Raw genomic sequence first — 20,014 nt, 5'->3', positions numbered from 1 at the left:
CAGACGGTATAGTAGGGATGGTGACGGTGGATGCGGCGGGGGAAGGCAGGTGAGGGATGGGCAGGGAATGGGTGACTCGCTAATGATGGTGTAGGGAGAGAGGGTCACATGTCCGGCAGAGGTGATGGGTTACACGTGAGGGATTACTGGCATGGGTGACTTACGGTCTGGAAAAGGAGATTGATATTAATGATGCCACGAGATCATATTATTATGCAACATCTTCCTTCACCGTCATCCATTTGGCCCGTGTGTAATTAACGAGACTGTGACAGGTGTGCCCGCCGCGACAATCATCATACATCTCCGTCCTCCCCTACCTGGTATTAATTAGTGTGGGGACAGGTGAGCCGGTGACCACGCCCACCTGGCCTATCACAGCGGCACTACCTGGGCCACGCACCAATCAGGCTGTGTGTGTGTGTGTGTGTATGTGTGTGTGTGTGTGTGTTCCGTGTAACTATTTATGTATTTATCCTTACAATAATCAAAGTCCTTCACTACGTTTCCCGGAAGTGTTTACGTTAACCACTTCGTAAATCTCTCAGCGGTACTTCTCTTTCTTCCAACGCTATCACTGAATTTGAGAACCAGGAATTTCTCTCTGAATATTGCACTAGTGTTTTAAGGACATAAGCGCAGCAGCAGGAGGACCAACATGGCGACGCAGTGTCCTAAATTCCGTAGGCCGCAGACAAGGAAATTACCAGTGTGCCCGGGGGAGGGGAGGAGGGAGAGAGGGGGAAGAGTAGACGTGGAGTGGGAAGGAGTGATATAAAAGGGAAGGACTGGGAGGTTAGGATGTGTGGGTGTGTGTGTGTGTGTGTGTGTGTGTGTGTGTGTGTATCGTGTTGCTTTGAAGTGATTTACATCCTAAAATAAGAACGTGCCACTACTTTATTCACTGTGCTTCGTTTGTCCCTCTCTTCCCTCCCTCTCTTCCCTCCCTTACCCCTTCCCTTCTTTCCAGCGCACGACTCTCCCTTCCCCCTCCTCCCCCTCCTCCTCCTCCTCTTCTGTTACTAGTCTCGCGCCCATTCCTCTTTATACCTCCCTTCCCCACTCCCTCCCTCCGTCTCTCTCTCTCTCTCTCTCTCTCTCTCTCTCTCTCTCTCTCTCTCTCTCTCTCTCTCTCTCTCTCTCTCTCTCTCTCTCTCTCTCTCTCTGACACCCTTGTAACACCCGACTCGCTTTTGTCCAGCCTTGCCTTATAAGTGCTTACATGAAGACTACACACACACACACACACACACACACACACACACACACACACACACACACACACACACACACACACACTAAATCACCTCCCTCTTTCAACCACCTTTGCATTAACACTCTGCCACACCCTTTTTCACCCTAGCGCATTTGACCCAGCACACACACACACACACACACACACACACACACACACACACACACACACACACACACACACACACACACACACACACACACAATGTCGTGAGTCGCATGTCCTCTGATGAACGACAGGACCAGTAGCCAATACTTCTCTCCCCTCTCCCTCTCCCTCTTCCCTCTCCCCTCAGGGTCTTGGCGTGCTGTGTGTATCCGCTTGTACGTGTCTGGTACGTGTTCAGGTCCTTTGATGTCCCCCACGCAAGGGCTGTGTCACCCCCTCCCCTACTCCCCTCTGTATCACGCACAGGGGGGAGTGGTGGGGATCTGGGAGGAGGAAGGGGGAAGGGATTGTTCAAATTTGCTTCCTATTTGTTGTTGTTGTTGTGGTGGTGATGGTGGTGGTGGTGGTGGTGGTGGTGGTGGTGGTGGTGGTGATTTTTTTCTATTTTATTGTATGGGTTCTCGTGAGTGTGTGTGTGTGTGTGTGTGTATTTAGGTATTTCCTGTTGACACACACACACACACACACACACACACACACACACACACACACACACACACACACACACACACACACACACACACACACACACACACACACACACACACACTGCTCAGTCGCCACACCCCTTATTTGAAAAGAAGTGTTAATTTCTCTCTCTCTCTCTCTCTCTCTCTCTCTCTCTCTCTCTCTCTCTCTCTCTCTCTCTCTCTCTCTCTCTCTCTCTCTCTCTCTCTCTCTCTCTCTCTCTCTCCGTATTTTTAGTACTTTTCTATTTTTGTTTTGTATCTTTTTTGTTTTTTTGTTTATTGATTTTCGTTAAATTCCTCCCGGTTCGCATGACAATTTTTTCCAGTACTTTTTTTTTTATTCCCTCTGTTCCAACTCCATTCCTCTCTCTTCCTCTCTCGTCCCTCTTATCTTTTCCTCCCCTCTCCTCTCTTCCCTCTTACCCCTTCCTCTCATCTTCCATCTCTCTTACGCTCCATCTGTCTTGTACCTCCCTCTTATCCTCTCCCTGCTTCCTTTCATCCTCCATTCCACATCCTCTCTCCTCTCTCACTCTTGCATCTCACCTGCCTCTCACTCTTATCTTCTCCCTTCCATCTATCTCTCTTCTTCCTCGTACCTCTTTCCTCTCACTATTCTTCTACTAATCTCTTCTTTCTTTCTCCTGATTATTTTGTTAGTGATCCTCCTCCTCTTCCTTGTTTCTCCTTTTCTTTTAAAATATTCCAGCTATCGTCTTTCATCTCTCTCTTCCTCCCTTTTTCATTGCAATCTTCTATCTACCTATTTTTTTCTCTTCCCTTCTCCCTTTCTTGCAATCTTCCATCCACCTTCCTTCTCCTGTGTTCTTTCTTCCATCTTTCTTCTTCCTCTTCCATCTTAACACACTTCTTCCTCCTCCTCCTCCTCTCTACTTTTCAGCCTTACGTCCATCCTCCTCCTTCCATCATCCTCCGGCGCCACTCTCCGCTCTCTCTCTCTCTCATCTCCCTGTTCACCCTGCCCCCCGCATCCCCCTTTGTTAGCAGGGTGATGGAACACGCCCGCGGAACCCTGTGTGAACCGCGGAACACGGGCTGGGCGGAGCTACCTGTCCAACCCATCACCGGAGACCCACACCTGGCCGGGCCTCAGCCAGGTGACGTCACACCCACCCTAGTGATGTCATGTGGTGGTGGTGGTGGTGATGGTGGTGGTGGTTATGTATTGTTGTTACTGTTGTTGTTGTTGTTGTTGTATAGGTTAAGTCAGAGGTCAGTCAAGGATGCAAAAAAATGAAGGAATAATTTGATGCTGCCTAAGAAATATTAAAAAGAGAAAAGATTGATGTTGTTAAGTGAGAGAGAGAGAGAGAGAGAGAGAGAGAGAGAGAGAGAGAGAGAGAGAGAGAGAGAGAGAGAGAGAGAGAGAGAGAGAGAGAGAGAGAGAGAGAGGTTTAAAAGACAAAATATTAGTGTTGTTTAGAGATACGAAAGTAATGATAAAATGATACTGAAAACAAGAGAGAGAGAGAGAGAGAGAGAGAGAGAGAGAGAGAGAGAGAGAGAGAGAGAGAGAGAGAGAGAGAGAGAGAGAGAGAGAGAGAGAGAGAGAGAGAGAGATCCCTTTTAATAGCCTGTGTCATTATCTTGCTCCGTAACAGCTCACCACTCACGCCCTAAAGAAAGAATTAATTACTAAAAAATAATATCCCGGAGGAGGGCAGGACACATGGGTTGTAATTAATAAAGGTGAAAAAAGGTGACTGTGTTGCGGGAGGGAAGGGGAAGGATGCAGGAGGGAGGGAGGGAGGAATGGGAAGAGGAGGAAGAGAAGGAGGAGGAGGAGGAGGAGGAGGAGGAGGAGGAGGAGGAGGAGGAGGAGAAAAGTGTTTGTCCTCATCTTTCATCATCTTGTTACTTTCTTTCTCTTATTTATTTTGTTTTTCTTCTTTTTTTCTTCTTTTTTTTTGTCTATTTTCTCTTTGTATTCTTGTGGTTGGTCATATTTTTGTTTTATTTTCTGGCGCCATTTCGTTTAAGTTTCTCTCTCTCTCTCTCTCTCTCTCTCTCTCTCTCTCTCTCTCTCTCTCTCTCTCTCTCTCTCTCTCTCTCTCTGCTTTATTTACATTCTTACCTCTACTTTTACTACATTCTAGTCCCTTAACAAACAATAACAACAACAACAACAACAACAACAACAACAACAACAACAACACATATCCGTCATTTACCCTCTGCCTTCAAAAAAAAATCGATAAAATAGCAAATATGACTACACTACCCAGCAGAATAACGTGTGTGTGTGTGTGTGTGTGTGTGTGTGTGTGTGTGTGTGTGTGTGTGTGTGTGTGTGTGCGAGCGTGGGCTTTCGATTTCCCCGTCAGAATTAAAGTATTGATGGTCAGTGGATCGATAAGTTGTATTTTGTACTGGCATTCATTATTATTTTTTTTTTTACTATATTTATCGAGGGAGGAGCTTAAATGGAAGGGGGAGGGGCTTAGGGAGGAAGGGAGGACGAGGGAAGTGAGGGAGAGAATAAAGGAAGATGGCAAGGGGAGAGAGAATATCAGGGAATACGCAGGAGAATGGAGAGAGAGAGAGAGAGAGAGAGAGAGAGAGAGAGAGAGAGAGAGAGAGAGAGAGAGAGAGAGAGAGAGAGAGAGAGAGAGAGAGAGACGAGGGAAAAAGTGGAAGTACATAAATAACCACCGATAACCCTCCTCCTCCTCCTCCTCCTCCTCCTCCTCCTCCTCCTCCTCCTCCTCCTCCATTTAGTCAGCCTGTCGCCCAGAAACGCTTAGGGAGTCAGGCAAGGTAATGTTCATATCGATCTGGCGACATTTCACCCAAAGAAGGGAAGAAAAATGAGAAGTAAAGGATGACAAAAGGAGAGGAGATGAGAAGGAAGAATGGAGGAATAAGGATGATGAATAAGGTAAGGATGGGTATGAATATAACCTTACTGGTGATTGAAGGAAGGAAGAAAGGAAGGAAGGAAGGAGACACGGAAAATTATTGAGAGAAGAATATGAAAAAAAGAAAGAAAAAAAAAAGGTTGATTATTAGAATGGATGTGGAGTGAAATTAGAAGATTTATGAGGGTGGATTATACAAATAACAGAAATGCATAGTAGTTGAGAAAACGATGAAGAAAATGGATGAAATACGGAAGGACAAGATATAGAATGAAAAAAAATAAAATAAAATAAATAAATAATCTGAAATCTGAAGGAAATGAATGAGGAAATATAACAGGGAAGATATTAAACTTGAAATTAATCATAATAAACTGGACGTGGTGATAAAGAAGTAAGAAAAGATTGGGATGGAAAAGCGTGTAATGGTAAATGGAGTTGAATGAAAACGAGTAAGATAAAATATAGGTACCAAAATAACAGATAAACTAAAGGGAAAAGGAAAAAAAATAGATACAGTGAACCCTGAAAGAAAAAAAAAGCGGTAGAGGAAATAACGAGAAGTGACGGACGAAATTTGAGTGAAAGAAAAGAAAAAAGAAAAAGGTGGAATTATACACAGTTAAATACTTGAAATTACAAAAAAATTACAGATATTTTGGATGTTTGTATTTCCTTGGGTTTCTTTCATCGAGCGGTAATCTGAGAGGGATTTCTCTTATTTTATTATTTGATTATCTAATTTTACTGTTTTTTTGTTCGGTTGTCCAGAATCCATGAAGTTAGAAAATGGACAAAGGAAGGAAGTAGGTAAGTAAAAAAAAAAAACAGGAAAACAAAAGAAAAATCAGAACAGATTAAAGAGAAGGAAAAGTATCAACAGGAAAGTCTGAAGAAGGGAAAAAATAATAAAAAGAAAAGAAGAAATGAAAAAGAAAGAAAATAGAAGAAAGGAAGGAATAATAATAAGAAAGAAAAAGACGAATAAAAAAAGAAAGCAAAGAAAAAACTAACAAGAGGGAGTCTGAATAAGGAAAAAAATAAAAAGAAATTAAAAACAAAGACAGGAATTAAAAAAATTTATCCCCAACACATCAAAACATCATTATACCAACATCGCCAGGGTTGTCCCACGCACTAAAATCGCAATAAAACTACGAAGGTGTTGCTTTAACCTAATGGCCACTTAATATGCTGATAATGGAATCAACAACAACACTGCAACAAAAAAAAAGGAACATCGAGACTGTATAAACCAGTTCTCAAGACCGTCGAAGGGATAAAAAAAAAAAGGAAGTGTTAGAAATTATGCAGAGTAATTTCTTGCATTCTCTCTCTCTCTCTCTCTCTCTCTCTCTCTCTCTCTCTCTCTCTCTCTCTCTCTCTCTCTCTCTCTCTCTCTCTCTCTCAGGTGAAATTTGTAGTCTGGGCGGCATTGTGACGGCAGCGCTGCGGGACGATGTACTGGCAGGTTTATGCGTCCATCTGCCGGGAGGAAGTATTTATGCCGTGAATAAAATAGAAGTAATAAAAGTAATAAAGGAAATATTGTTGAACTGAACGCGCGAATGATACGATTATTATTATTATTATTATTGATATTTTACTACTACTACTACTACTACTACTATTCATAATTCCTTTCCAAAACTAGTGACGCTTAACGCTGGTATGTCCGTCATCTTATGAAAAAAAAATAAATAAATAAAATAAATAAATAAAAATAAATAAATAAATACAAGCAATCTAGCATCCCCGAAATCCCAAGCGTTTATGTAAGGAATTAAAAAAACATGCTGATGCTCATTTATTCAATGTTTATTGTTTATTTATTGTAGTACTTTTGATGCTCCAGTGCTTGCTTTGAGGCTTCGCTTGGTGCCGACGTGTGTGTGTGTGTGTGTGTGTGTGTGTGTGTGTGTGTGTGTAGCTGCGATAAGGACCTTTGTTTAGCTATTAGTAGTCTTAGCTCTCATTGTGAAGGAGGAGGAGGAGGAACAACAGAGGGAAGATAAGGAGTAGCAGCAATAACATCTGCTCACACACACACACACACACACACACACACACACACACACACACACTCCGCGTCCCCACAATCCTTCACTCATTCTGGCCAGATGTCAACTTCATTTTTACATTCAAACTTACTTCACATATCAAGTTTATCAGATTATGAAAATATAACTCAATCACTCTATCGTGTGTGTGTGTGTGTGTGTGTGTGTGTGTGTTGTGTGTGTGTGTGTGTGTGTGTGTGTAGGGTGTGGGTGTGTGTTTATGGAGACGCACAAAGCATTAACAAGTCATTAGCCGGAAGGAGAGGGAAAGAGAGAGAGAGAGAGAGAGAGAGGGTGAGAGAGAGAGAGTCAGAAAATGGAGAGAGGCAGGAGGAACAGGAAAGGAGGAAGAACTTGAGGGAAAGGAAGACTAGGAAAAGAACAGAAGACAGTCATTTAGAGAGGTGAAGGGAGGCATAGGAGGGGAGGGGAAGGGAACAGAAGGGAGAGGAGGAGGAGGAGGAAGAAGGGGGGCAGGGATGAGGCACAGAAGTTGCGAAATAATATTATGTCTGGTCAGGCTGACTCACGGCCCGCCAATAAACACTTGTCCAAAATTACTGCTTAATATTCAACTCCCCTCCCTTCTCCCTTCCCTCTCCCCTCCCTCTCCCTCTCTACCACCCGTCTACTGCCTCCCACTTTTTTTTATTCTTTTTCTCCATTTCTTTCTTCTCCCTTGCTTTATATTCCTTCATCATCATCTTATTATTATTATTCTTATTACCATTCTTTCCTCGTCCGCTTGATTATTATTTTTCTTATCTATTTCAATCATCATATCTGTCTTCTCTATCATCATATTTCCCTTTCAGAATCGCTCGATGCTTTGCGGGGGTTTTCTTTTCATTTGTCCTCCTTTCTTCTTTTTTTATTCTCGTTTCTTTAATTTCTATCATATTAATTTCAGTTAGATTATACTTGATCGTATATTACTAGTGTTTATCATCGCTTCGTGTTAAAAATCTCTTATATATTATTCTCTATCTAATTCATTATATAATTTCTCTCTCTCTCTCTCTCTCTCTCTCTCTCTCTCTCTCTCTCTCTCTCTCTCTCTCTCTCTCTCTCTCTCTCTCTCTCTCTCTCTCTCTCTCTCTCTCTCTCTCTCTCTCACACATTTAAATGTTGAATGATTAAGTGAAGTGGTGATAAGGGCTGTGTGTGTGTGTGTGTGTGTGTGTGTGTGTGTGTGTGTGTGTGTGTGTGTGTGTGTGTGTGTGTGTGTGTGTGTAGGTAGTGGGTGGGTGAAGAGTTGCATGTATTTGTGTGAGCTCACCAATGTGAATACCACACACACACACACACACACACACACACACACACACACACACACACACACACACACACAGAGTATCACCTGGCCACGTTAATTACAGGTAATGTGTGTGTGTGTGTGTGTGTGTGTGTGTGTGTGTGTGTGTGTGTGTGAGGTGGGCATCACGCGCAGGACGAACTCATTACGCGAAATTAATTTGTTACCTGTGTTACCTGTGTTGTTGCGCTGTCGTGATGGGGGTAGGGGGAGGAGAGAGGGAGATAGGGGGGCAGGATAGGAGAGAGAGAGAGAGAGAGAGAGAGAGAGAGAGAGAGAGAGAGAGAGAGAGAGAGAGAGAGAGAGAGAGAGAGAGAGAGAGAGAGAGAGTGGGGAGGCAGGGGAAGGGGGCAGGGTGCGGAGATGGGGGACAGGAAAAGTAAAGGGGGGAAGGGGAACAGGTAATGTAGAGGGAGGAGGGGGTAGGGGAGGAGGAATGGGTAGGTATATAGTACAGGTGAATGAGACAGGCAATGGGGGGAGGGGGGAGGGGACAGGTAGAGTACAGGTAGGGAGTTATGGGCGCGGTTGACTTGTCTATAAAAAGTTAAAATTAATTACATAGAGTTAATGAGGTCACCCGGTTAAGCAGCAGCAGCAGCAGCAGCAGCAGCAGTGGCTTAATGTATTATGGGTGGACGCCTGAGTGTGATAGATAGACAGGTAGATAGATAAACAGATGAAAAAGGTGAATAGAGAGATGTAGACTGCTCAAAGTTAGCTAGGTAGATTGACAAGTGAACGGATAATGAGATAAATAGATAGACAGATGGGTAGATTATTTAGACAGATCCAAGTTAGCCAGATAGACAGACAAATAAAAAGCTATACAGGTGGACACATTCTTAAATCACCTGAAAATCACTTATTCTACCCATTTTCGAGATGTACTAGGATAGGTTAGGTATATTAACTTGTTTGGTTATTTTTATCTAAACTAAGCTAGTCTAATTTAGCAAATATTTATTCTCACCAAAAGTACCATAGCTGGAATGATGATTTTCACGTAATCGAGGAACCTAATAGAATTTTTTACTTTTATCAAACACATGCAGGTATTCCAATCAGACACAACAGGCAGCCTTCAGAGAGAGAGAGAGAGAGAGAGAGAGAGAGAGAGGGAGAAAATTTCCCTCTCTTATTTCGTGTTTCATTGTGATGAGAAAGCGAGGGGGAAAAAAAGAAATTAATTACAGATAAAGATTAATGGAAAACAAGTGGAAATCTTTTTAACTCTCAAGGTAAAAGTACAGACGAGGCAAATCAAAAAGTTGTCAGGAGGAAGAGAATAAAGAAAATAATTTGACACTAGTAAGAAGGATGAAGAAACTGAAGGAAAAGATTTACGTGAAATTAAGAGAGAAACTTTCGCGAAACAACACACACACACACACACACACACACACACACACACACACACACACACACACACACACACACACACACACACACACACACACACACACACACACACACACACACACACACACACACACACACACACGTCGTCTTCTCTTAATTAGACACACGTAACCCTCTCTCTTTCTCTCTCTCACTTTACAAATACACATGAATCTCGTCCTTTTGCTCTCCTGAAGTGAGGTTCATATTACACTGACCTTTGACCTCTTACATCTGTGGCTCTACGTTCCCTCCCCTCCTACATCCATCCCTCCGTCAAGCCCTTCTCTCTTTCGCTGGTCTGAGGGAAGGAAGAGAAGGGAGAGGAAGGGTCAATGAGATTATCATATATATTGTCACCGTGAAGGAAACAAGAAGCGAAGGGACCAGGAGGCGATATGTCTGGTTACCTCTGTGTAAATAAGAAGGAGAGATGACAGCAGGACGTCCCTAATAATCAGAAGGAAAGGGAAGAAAAGGGAAGATAAATCGAAACATACCATTGTGGAAATGGGGAGTATTTGTCAGTGAAAAAAAAAAAAACGAGATTGCTTTTCTGTGTTACTTATGCTGTTAGTGAGTTGTTATGGTAGTCTTGGGATTTGATTACTAATTGGTCTTGCTGTGACTGAAGACCATAAGAATAATACTACCTTAATTATTTGTTTTCGTATTCATCTGTTGCTGCCGTTCATGGTGGTAATGCCATTAAAACGAGGACACGGGTAGGGAGAGAGAGAGAGAGAGAGAGAGAGAGAGAGAGAGAGAGAGAGAGAGAGAGAGAGAGAGAGAGAGCCAGCCAAATATCACAGCCACTCAGTTTATTAGCCTCTCTGCCAGTCTGATACACACACACACACACACACACACACAAACACACACATACACACACACACACACATTGACATTTTTCATTAAGACACACACACACACACACACACACACACACACACACACACACACACACACACACTTTATCCCTCCTCCTCCTCCTCCTCCTCCTCCTCCTCCTCCTCCTCCTCCTCCTCCTCCTCCTCCTCTTCCTCTTCCTCCTCCTCCCAGGGCGGGAAGAATAAGCCTTTCTCCCAGTAATTCCCGCCTGTCTTCCTCCAAGCGTGTGTTGTGTGACCTCGCCTGACCCTCGCCCCGCCCAGCCAGCCCAGGTCACATTACCAGTAACCTTCCTTCCCTTCCCTCTTGAACTAATTACCGCCTCTGACTCCACTAACAAGGGTGAGTTAAGCACCCTCGCCTTAGTAAATTAAGAGAATTGGGGGAGAAATAGTGTCTGGCTCTCGAGGCTGAAGTCGAGGTCAAAGCCAAGGATACGAACGCGGCTCCTGCAGATGGACACAGATGGCTCGTCGGGAAAATAAGACAATCTAAGGGGAGGGAAAAAAGAGAGGAAAGAAGGAGGAGGAGGAGGAGGAGGAGGAGCAGGGAGGAGAGAAAAGGAGGAGGAAGAGGGGTGTAGGAACCGCTGGGCCAAGTTCCAATATCTCTTCTATCCCTTCTTCGTATTCCTCCTCCTCCTCCTCCTCCTCCTCCTCCTCCTCCTCCTCCTCCTCCTCCTCCTCCTCCTCCTCCTCTCCAAAACGCCGACATTGTGTGAACTGATTAGGAATACCCGAATCCCTTTTCACCTCTCTCTCTTTCTCTCTCTCTCTCTCTCTCTCTCTCTCTCTCTCTCTCTCTCTCTCTCTCTCTCTCTCTCTCTCTCTCTCTCTCTCTCTCAAAGCTTTTTGGAAAATTGGGTACAAATACATTTTCATTTTATCTCGAATGAGTTTTTTTCTTCTTGGTTTCCCTTTTATATATTTTCACTTATTAATAACTTTGGAAGTGTGGGTTGAATTTTGTAATTTTTTTCTTCCCACAAACCAAAGACTCGCGGTGTTCCATTGTGTTATCATTGCTGGAGTTGGAATGAAGACTCGTCGAAATCTCCGGTGAAGTGACACACGTTCAGCAAATAGAGCTAAGTGTTTGATAAATATATCCCATCCTTTTCTTTTCTGTCTATTTATATATATATATATATTTTTTTATTTATTTATTTTTTTCCTGAAGAAGGGATCAGATGGAATTTTATCATTTTTTATTTTTTCTTCACCCTTCCTCCCTTTTTCGTTCCCTTTTCTTGCCTCGGGTGCCTCCACTAATACCCCAGCGGCGGCACCTCCACCTCTCCCTCCGCCTCCTCCACCGGGCCCTTCTCATTAGCCAAAAATCGAAGGAGCAGCAGCTTTACCCAACCCCTTTTTGTGCTGACCAATGGCGAAGCAGGACCGGCCGCGCCCCTCTGCCAGGCGTACGATGATGCCAAAATTTTCACTTTTTCCACGTTTTACATCACACCCGAGCTCTTTTCCTTCACTTCCCCCGCGGCAAACTCTGACGGCGAGATAAGGCGGCGTTTGAGATCGAGAAAATAAGCGTGAGTGATGTGGAAATTGTATAAAATTGTTAAATACCAAAGTAAGTGAGGAGGTTTTTCGAGCTGAGCGGCAAGGAAGGGTGAGGAGGGGAGCCTGAGGGGGAGGTAAGGGGATCGAGGGGTGAGGGGGAGGGGAGGGTATTGGTAGGCATCGCGCGCTGCTGGTCAAAGGAATCTAATAATGTCCACCAGGATCAAATGCCAGGAGGATGGTGCCCCAGCCTCGCTCTTGTTTATTACGGAATATTTTGTTTAGTTCCTGACTCCCCTTAACTTTATCTTGCCCTCCCTGTCCTCCCCACTCCCGCCTCCCTATGTATTAGTTTCCCATTCTCCGTCTTTATCGTATTTCCTGTTCGTTACTACCTGCATCCTACACACCCCGTTTATTCTCTTATCTCTGTCATTCCTCCTCTTACTCTTACCATATTTTCTTTCTTTCTCTTCCCTTCTTCCTTTCAGTCCTTCCCTCCCATGTTTATCTTTCCTCCTTCCTCCTTTTCCATCCCATCACGCGCTTTTCCATCCTCCCCCTTCCATATAACGAACATTTAACCCTTTCTCAACCCCCGTTCCTGTCCTCTCCCCCTTCTGTCCCTCTCTCCTCCCCGCCCTAAACTCGCAAACATTCCCACAGCCTCCTCAGCCCTTCCTCCCCTTCACTACCCTACTCATCCTCCCTTCCCGCATCTCCCCCACGCTTATTCCCTTTCCTTTTCTCCTCCCGAGCTACCCTTCCCTCCTCTCCTCTCCCCTCCTCTCCCCTTCTCCTCCTCCTCCTCCTCCTCCTCCTCCTCCTCTCCTGTTAGTATTACACTGAAAAATATTAACTCAGGAAGGGAAACTATGCAATAACTACCAAGGTATTTTTTGAAGCCTGACGCCGATTTTGATAGAGTGAAAAGTATTATTGCCTTTCGTATTTTATGTGCGTGAAAAGTTTTTTATTTTATCGTATCTTCTCCCGCGCTGAACGTATCCTTATTAATTTTGGGCCGTAGTTAATATTTTTTTTCGTTATTTTTATGGTAATTATGCATTTTTTTAGTCGTTTGCTTTTTTTTTTATTTTTTTGTATGGTTAAAAAAAATTCGTGTTATTATCTATCTTTTGTATGAGATTCGTTTTAAAGTTGTGAATAAAGAGAACGTTTGTTTTCTTCTGCAAAACGGTCAGTCAGTCAGTCAGGAAGTCAGATCATTTTGTAATCACTCGAGTCAACTGAGTCAACCATTCATTCAGTCGGTCAGTAAAATTAATCAGTCAAATAAGTTCAGTAAAACCAGTCAGTCAGTCAGTCAGTCAGTCACTCAGAAAAAAAACAATAAGTTGATGAGTTAGTAAGTTAGCTAGTCGGTGAATCAAATCAACATGTTACTCAGAATAGTCAATCAGTCAAGCAGTCAGTCATGCTTATCTTCCCCCTCAGTTGCTCAAACTCATCCCTCACTCACTGTCACCCCACCTTTACTCCTCAGTCAGTCAGTTAAACACTCCTCGGCAATCAGTCACACACACACACACACACACACACACACACACACAGTCATGCTCATTTATTTACTTATGACTTTATACGAAACTTGAAAATATACGCTTATTTTTCTTACACTTTCATTTCACTCTCTCTCGTGGATACTGCTTTCACATTTTCCCACACCAATATAAGCCGAAATGATAACCTTTTTTTTCGTATTTTCCCCGTATAGAAAGCTGGGGAATTGGGTAAAAAAAAGCTTGAAAAAAGTATAAAACCCTTAATTGCCTTTCGCTAATAAGTTAACAAGAAAAAAAAAATGTTCCAATCGCTTTCGTATTTACTGGTGAATTTCCTTTGATTTCCTAAAGAAGTCTAAAATACCAGTCACCAGTGTTATTTTTCCAAGCAAGCTGACTTCACCGCCCGCCATCTTAACGGAATATACGAGGAAAGTTTTTTATTTATTTTTTTTAACGCACCTGAATATAACTTTCTGAAAGGCGTACCTCACTCGTTTCCACAATATTGACCGATCGTAATTTTTTTTTATCACATTTTTTTCCCCAGGCGACGATGATGGCTTTTTACAATGAACTGGTGGAAAATGACGCGGTGAATCGATGTTTGTCGCCTGAAATTAGAGTCTGCGGGTGATAGAGGCGCAAGTCCCTCTGTAATCAGTGCCCTTTCGCACCTGTGACCCGTGTAATTAGCGCACCTGTCGTAAATTGCAGGACGGTAATTAGAAGCTTGTAAACAAATGGAGGTTTCGCTAAATGATCTCACGTGTGTTGTTGTGTTAGTGTTTGTTATTATGTTATTTGTATAGTTCTTTTTTTTTTTTTTACTTATTATTTTTTTTCATGCTTCTGCCTCTGTTTCTATCTATTAACTTATTTTTCGATTTTTTTCATCAGTAATCTCTCTCTCTCTCTCTCTCTCTCTCTCTCTCTCTCTCTCTCTCTCTCTCTCTCTCTCTCTCTCTCTCTCTCTCTCTCTCTCTCTCTCTCTCTCTCTCTCTCTCTCTCTCTCTCTCTCTCTCTCTCTCTCGTATACGTAATCCCTCTATGCATTCCATCGCTGTTATTTTCATCATTCCATCATAATCCTCACCCTACCATTCCTTCCCTTTTTCTCCCCTCTCACCCTTCTATCCCTCGCCTTGCATCTCCTCCTCCTCCTCCTCCTCCTCCTCCTCCTCCTCCTCCTCGGAAGCCTGACCACTCGACAATGACCAGGTGCCCCTCCCTTCCTCCATCCTCCCTTCTCCCCCCTCTCTGTAGATGATGCTTGTATATTTTTCCTCCCTACACTGGGGGTAGGCCTACGTAAAGCTTCGTCTTGGCCTGTCCCCTGAGACACACCCTGTGGAGGTAAACAGAGGGAAGGCCTCCACCTCCCTGAAGTGTAAACGAAGGGGAGTGAGAGAAAAAGGGAGGGAGGGAGAAGGACGTCAGGGTAATGAGAGGCGCAAATTTCTAGACAGTTGAGGAAGAGACGGAATGTTTTTCTCCCTTTTTTTCTCTCTCTTCTCTCTCCTGTTTAGTATTTTATGACTCCTTCATGACTGACTGACTGAAAGCTCCCAAGATGCGCCTCGCCACTCGCCTGTCGCTAATGACTGTTCCTTTCTGTTCCCCAGGTACGTGCGTGTGTGTGGGGCTGATGCGAGGCCGCGCCACAGGTAAGATCCCCTGCTTGCACACCTTGCTGCTCTCTGTCGCCGCCAGTGCTGGTTACGTACTTGATTAGATGCGAGTTTGTTTATTTAGTTGGTTAGTAGTGATGGAAATAGTAGTAATAGTAGTAGTAGTAAGTTTAGTCATTGAATCTACTGTTGTTCTTCATGATCTAGTGGCAATGGTAGTAGTAGAAGTAACCACAGTAGTAGTAGTAGTAGCGGTAGTAGTAATAGTATCAACAACAGCATCAGCAATAGTAGCACCGATAACGAACACAATGACAGAAGTGGTGATGTCAAGTCGTGAGTGCGGCGAAACTTGATTGGATAACGAGGCACCGATGATTATGGCTGGTGTGGTGGAAGAGAGGACGACTGTAACGACGAGGCAGAGAGACGTGGTGTGTATGTGTGTGTGTGTGGCGGCGATGGTAGTTGGTGCACTTTAAAGTCGTGGTAATTATTGAGGTGGCAGGAAGGGAGCCGTGTTATTAGTATCGCGTCATGCGTGTTTTCTTGTATATATTATGGTAATTAGACAGTTACTGAGGTAATATAGTATTTTTTTCTTTCCCTACCAAGTTTCTCGATATGTTTGTTTTATCTGTTTATCTGTTTGTTTATCTGTTTGTTTTTAGTGTTTTCGGATGTCATTGTGTGTGGGTGATGGGAGACGTGCGTGCGTGCGTGCGTGTGTGTGTGTGTGTGTGTGTGTGTGTGTGTGTGTGTGTGTGTGTGTGTGTGTGTGTGTGTGTGTGTGTGTGTGTGTGTGTGTGTGTGTTTGTTTGTTTGTGTTAGGGCAAAAACATCTGGCTCTTATCGTATCTTCTTTCTTCCTATTTTTTCTAATACCGAAAGTTTTTCTTATCATTTTTTACCGTTTTTACGTCTGCAATTATCATCAGAGGTAGCATCATTATATATATATATATATATATATATATATATATATATATATATATATATATATATATATATATATATATATATATATATATATATATATATATACTTCCTTTGTTGTATTTCCTATTTTTACTTTTTCCTGGCGCATCATTTCATATGCATGAGAAAGAGAATGCTGCATAAATATATAGTTTTATCATAACCATCATCATCATCACTATAATTACAAGCCTTAACACCACCCCACCACAAGCATTACCATCATCACCATCACTAGTATTAGTATTATATCATGAAGAGCATATGGTATCACTTGTATTATTCCGGCTCTGTTTGCTAAGCATTACCATTATTATCAAACTAGTGTTAATATCAGTATTACGTCATGGGTAGCGTGCAGTATCACTTCTATTTCTCTAGCGCTGTTTGTCACTCGTCCCCACCAACAAAGGGACGTGCGGCTCATCAACTCGGCGAGGCTAACACTCAATTTACCTGCCAGCAGCCACACACCTGCGGACAAATTGGCATTGTACCTGCATATCCGCGAGGGTGTGGGTAAGTGATATATTTTGTGACGGCCAATGTGGGTATCGTAAGTGTGTGTGTGTGTGTGTGTGTGTGTGTGTGTGTGTGTGTGTGTGTGTGTGTTGTATACATTATCATGTCATTTCTAGCATGTATATAAATGAGGTTTATTTTACGTGTGTGTGTGTGTGTGTGTGTGTGTGTGTGTGTGTGTGTGTGTGTGTGTGTGTGTGTGTGTGTTTTAATGCTTGCTTACGTAACTAGTTAAAAATTTACATATTTATAGCGTATGTAAATCAGATATATTTTGTGGTTGTGAAAGAGGAAAAAAAGTGTGGCGATATGAGTGTGTGTGTGTGTGTGTGTGTGTGTGTGCGAAAAAAGGCCTGCTTATGTGCGTTTACGTATTCGTAGCGGCAGACACAATGAAAGGGAATCAGACGTGGATATTTATCAAAAACAAAAATCAATTACTCGGCTTATCATACTTGTCACCTGTTTGTACCTGTACCAGGTGTGATAGGCAGGTGTACAGGTGTGTTCCTCAGTTTGTCTTCCTCCTCCGAGTTCTTAATTTAACGTTATTTTAGTCTTACTCTTTTCCTCTATTTTTTTTTCCTTTCGTTCTGTATTTCATTCTTAATTTTTTTCATATGATGTATTCGTTTTCTTCCTCCTCCTCTTCTTCTTCCTCTTCCTCCACTTTCTCTCAATTTTTTTTCTTACTTTCCTTAATTCTCCCTTTCTTTCCTCCGGCACTACACTGTTCATCCAGAATAATTTTTAACTCTCTGTCTCTCTCTCTCTCTCTCTCTCTCTCTCTCTCTCTCTCTCTCTCTCTCTCTCTCTCTCTCTCTCTCTCTCTCTCTCTCTCTCTATCAACCCATTTTTTTTCATTTCTCAGTTTCTTCTCCCCGTCTTATTTTCTTACCACATATTTTTGTCTCCTCTTCACTTTTGCCTCTTCTTCCCCTCGTCGCTCCTCTCCCCTCACTCACCACTCCTCGTCACCTGTCTTCCCTCTCATACAGCATGCCTCCTCACCTGTCACTCCTCCCACACACTCCTCCCTCACCTCACTCTCCTTCTCTGCTTCGCTCCCTATGCTCTCTCTCTCTCTCTCTCTCTCTCTCTCTCTCTCTCTCTCTCTCTCTCTCTCTCTCTCTCTGATAAACTCGTAACTTTCAAAGATGAAGGGAAGCAACGATCCTTCCTCCTCTTTTTCCCTTCTTTAAGTCCTCCTCCTCCTCCTCCTCCTCCTCCTCCTCCTCCTCCTCCTCCTCCTCCTCCTCCTCCTCCTCCTCCTTATCCTCCTGTTTATGCATTTGAAGTTCTATCTTTCTCTAATTTTCAACCTCATTCTAGTCTATCTTTTCTCTTTACACATTCCCTCTCTCTCTCTCTCCCATCTCCCCTTTACTCTCTCCTCTCTTTCCTTCCGTTTCTCCTTTCCTCTCCCTCTCTCTCTGATTTTCTTAGGTTATTCAAATATCACTGAATATTTCTTTTCTACTTGCATAAAAATGTTTGAAAGTGAAGAGGGAAAGGAGAGCAGGTGGAGGAAGAGGAGGAGGAGGAGGAGAAGGAGGAAATAGTGGTAAGAATGTAAGGTGGTTTGATTTTTGGAGGTTTTTCTTATTTCTTCTTATATTTGTTGTTGTTGTTGTTGTTTTTGTTGTTAGTGGTGGCGATGGCAGTGGCGGTACTGTTGTTCTTGTTGCTGCTCTCCTCCTGTTCTACTTCTCCTCCTCCTCCTCCTCCTCCCCCTCTCTCTCTCTCCTCCCTCTCCCCCTCCTTTTCTGTAACCCTTTCATGCAATTCAATCCACTCCTCCTCTTCCATCCATCCTCACAAACTTTTATTGCATTTTCCTATTCACCTTCCCTTTCAAATCACTCCCTGCGTCACTCTCGCCCTCGTCAGCTATTCCATCGGGGACGTACTGACCTACTTGTGGTAATGAAGGTGTCACTCCCCCTCACCTTTGCTCTCAGGTGTGACGACAAATTAAGAGAGAGAGAGAGAGAGAAACACACACACACACACACACACACACACACACACACACACACACACACACACACACACACACAGAGTAATTCATGTATAAGTACTCTCGTAAATCTAACATTTTTTTAATATTTTCTCCGCTGTAGCACTATTATCGCGTGTGTGTGTGTGTGTGTGTGTGTGTGTGTGTGTGTGTGTGTGTGTGTGTGTGTGTGTGTGTGTGTGTGTGTGTGTATCTGTCCCCCTCTGCCTTCTTCCTTCTCCTGCCTTCCTTCTCTCCTTCCTCTTCCCTCCCTCACTCCCTCTCCCTCTCTCTCTCTCTCCCCCATTAACGTCATTTGGAAAAGTAGAAAAATATTCCTAATTTTTAATAACACTAAGTGAAGAAGTTTTTCCTCCTATTACTTTTTTCCCCCTACTCGGATTCTTTTACTGTTTTTTGTAGTTATTCTTTCCCTTCCCTTCTTCCTCTCCCCTCATCTTCCCTCCACGCGTGAAATATGAGGGAAAAATGTGTCTTATTTAAGTACTTTCCTTTTACCTTCTGTTTTTTTTTTTTTTATCATCTCTTTTTTTCTTTTTCTTTATCCATTCCTGAAAATTTCTCGGTTTTATCTTATGCTTTTCCCTTCACGTCCCATTTCTTTCTCTGCTCCTCCTCTCCTTTATCTCTCTTCTCCTTTATCTTTCTTCTCCTCTCTTTCTTTAAACTCGCTGGCGGCACCTTCTCGCATCTCTCTCCTCTCCTCTCCCTATTCCTTTACCATACCTCCCCATCTCCCTCTCCTCCCCCTTTCCCCTCTCCTTCCCCTCAGCCGTCCCCTTCTCGGCAAAAAGTCCAGGTATCAGCAGGCTAACCAACGTCACTCAGAGAGGGGTGCCAACTCTGTCCCCTCCTCCTCCTCCTCCTCCTCCTCCTCCTCCTCCTCCTCCTCCTCCTCCTCCTCCTCCTCCTCCTCCTCCTCCTCCTCCTCCTCCTCCTCCTCCTCCTCCTCCTCCCTTCACACACGTCAACTCTAGGGAGAGGGAGAGGTTGACGCTAGCGAGAGAGAGAGAGAGAGAGAGAGAGAGAGAGAGAGAGAGAGAGAGAGAGAGAGAGAGAGAGAGAGAGAGAGAGAGAGTTGGGGGAGGTAGACGGTGACGGAAAGATAAACAGACATAATAAGGTTTAAAAAACAAAATATCTTTCTGTAGTTTTATTTATTTATTTATTTATTTATTATTATTATTATTATTATTCTTATTCTTATTATTATTATTATTATTATTATTATTATTATTATTATTATTATTATTATTGTTATCACTAATATACCAATGTTCCGTTTATTTTTTATTTTTTTGTGTGTTTTCTTTCTTATTTTCTGAAAAGCTATTGTTATTGTCATTCCCATCAACAAATATTTTTTTCCCTCCCACTTATT

The 20,014-nt window shown here is 43.1% G+C and overlaps 1 protein-coding gene across 11 annotated transcripts in view; it reads left to right on the top strand.

Moving 5' to 3' along the window:
* The window catches only part of LOC135110655 (zinc finger protein basonuclin-2-like), a 399,181-nt gene that overhangs the window by 304,149 nt on the left and 75,018 nt on the right, over positions 1-20,014 (top strand). For 7 of the 11 annotated variants that reach the window (XM_064023218.1, XM_064023217.1, XM_064023216.1 and 4 more), the window contains one exon: positions 15,108-15,149. The exons of the other annotated variants lie outside the window; for them this stretch is intronic. In XM_064023218.1, coding sequence (XP_063879288.1) covers positions 15,131-15,149 — 19 coding nt within the window. In that variant the 5' untranslated portion in view covers positions 15,108-15,130. The remainder of the gene's footprint in view (positions 1-15,107; positions 15,150-20,014) is intronic. 11 annotated transcript variants of the gene reach the window in all.

This window comes from Scylla paramamosain, chromosome 20 (assembly GCF_035594125.1).
Source record: "Scylla paramamosain isolate STU-SP2022 chromosome 20, ASM3559412v1, whole genome shotgun sequence".
Classification (NCBI taxonomy): domain Eukaryota; kingdom Metazoa; phylum Arthropoda; class Malacostraca; order Decapoda; family Portunidae; genus Scylla; species Scylla paramamosain.
Note: the sequence above shows the minus strand (reverse complement) of the source record. Positions and strands in the feature narration are given on the sequence as shown.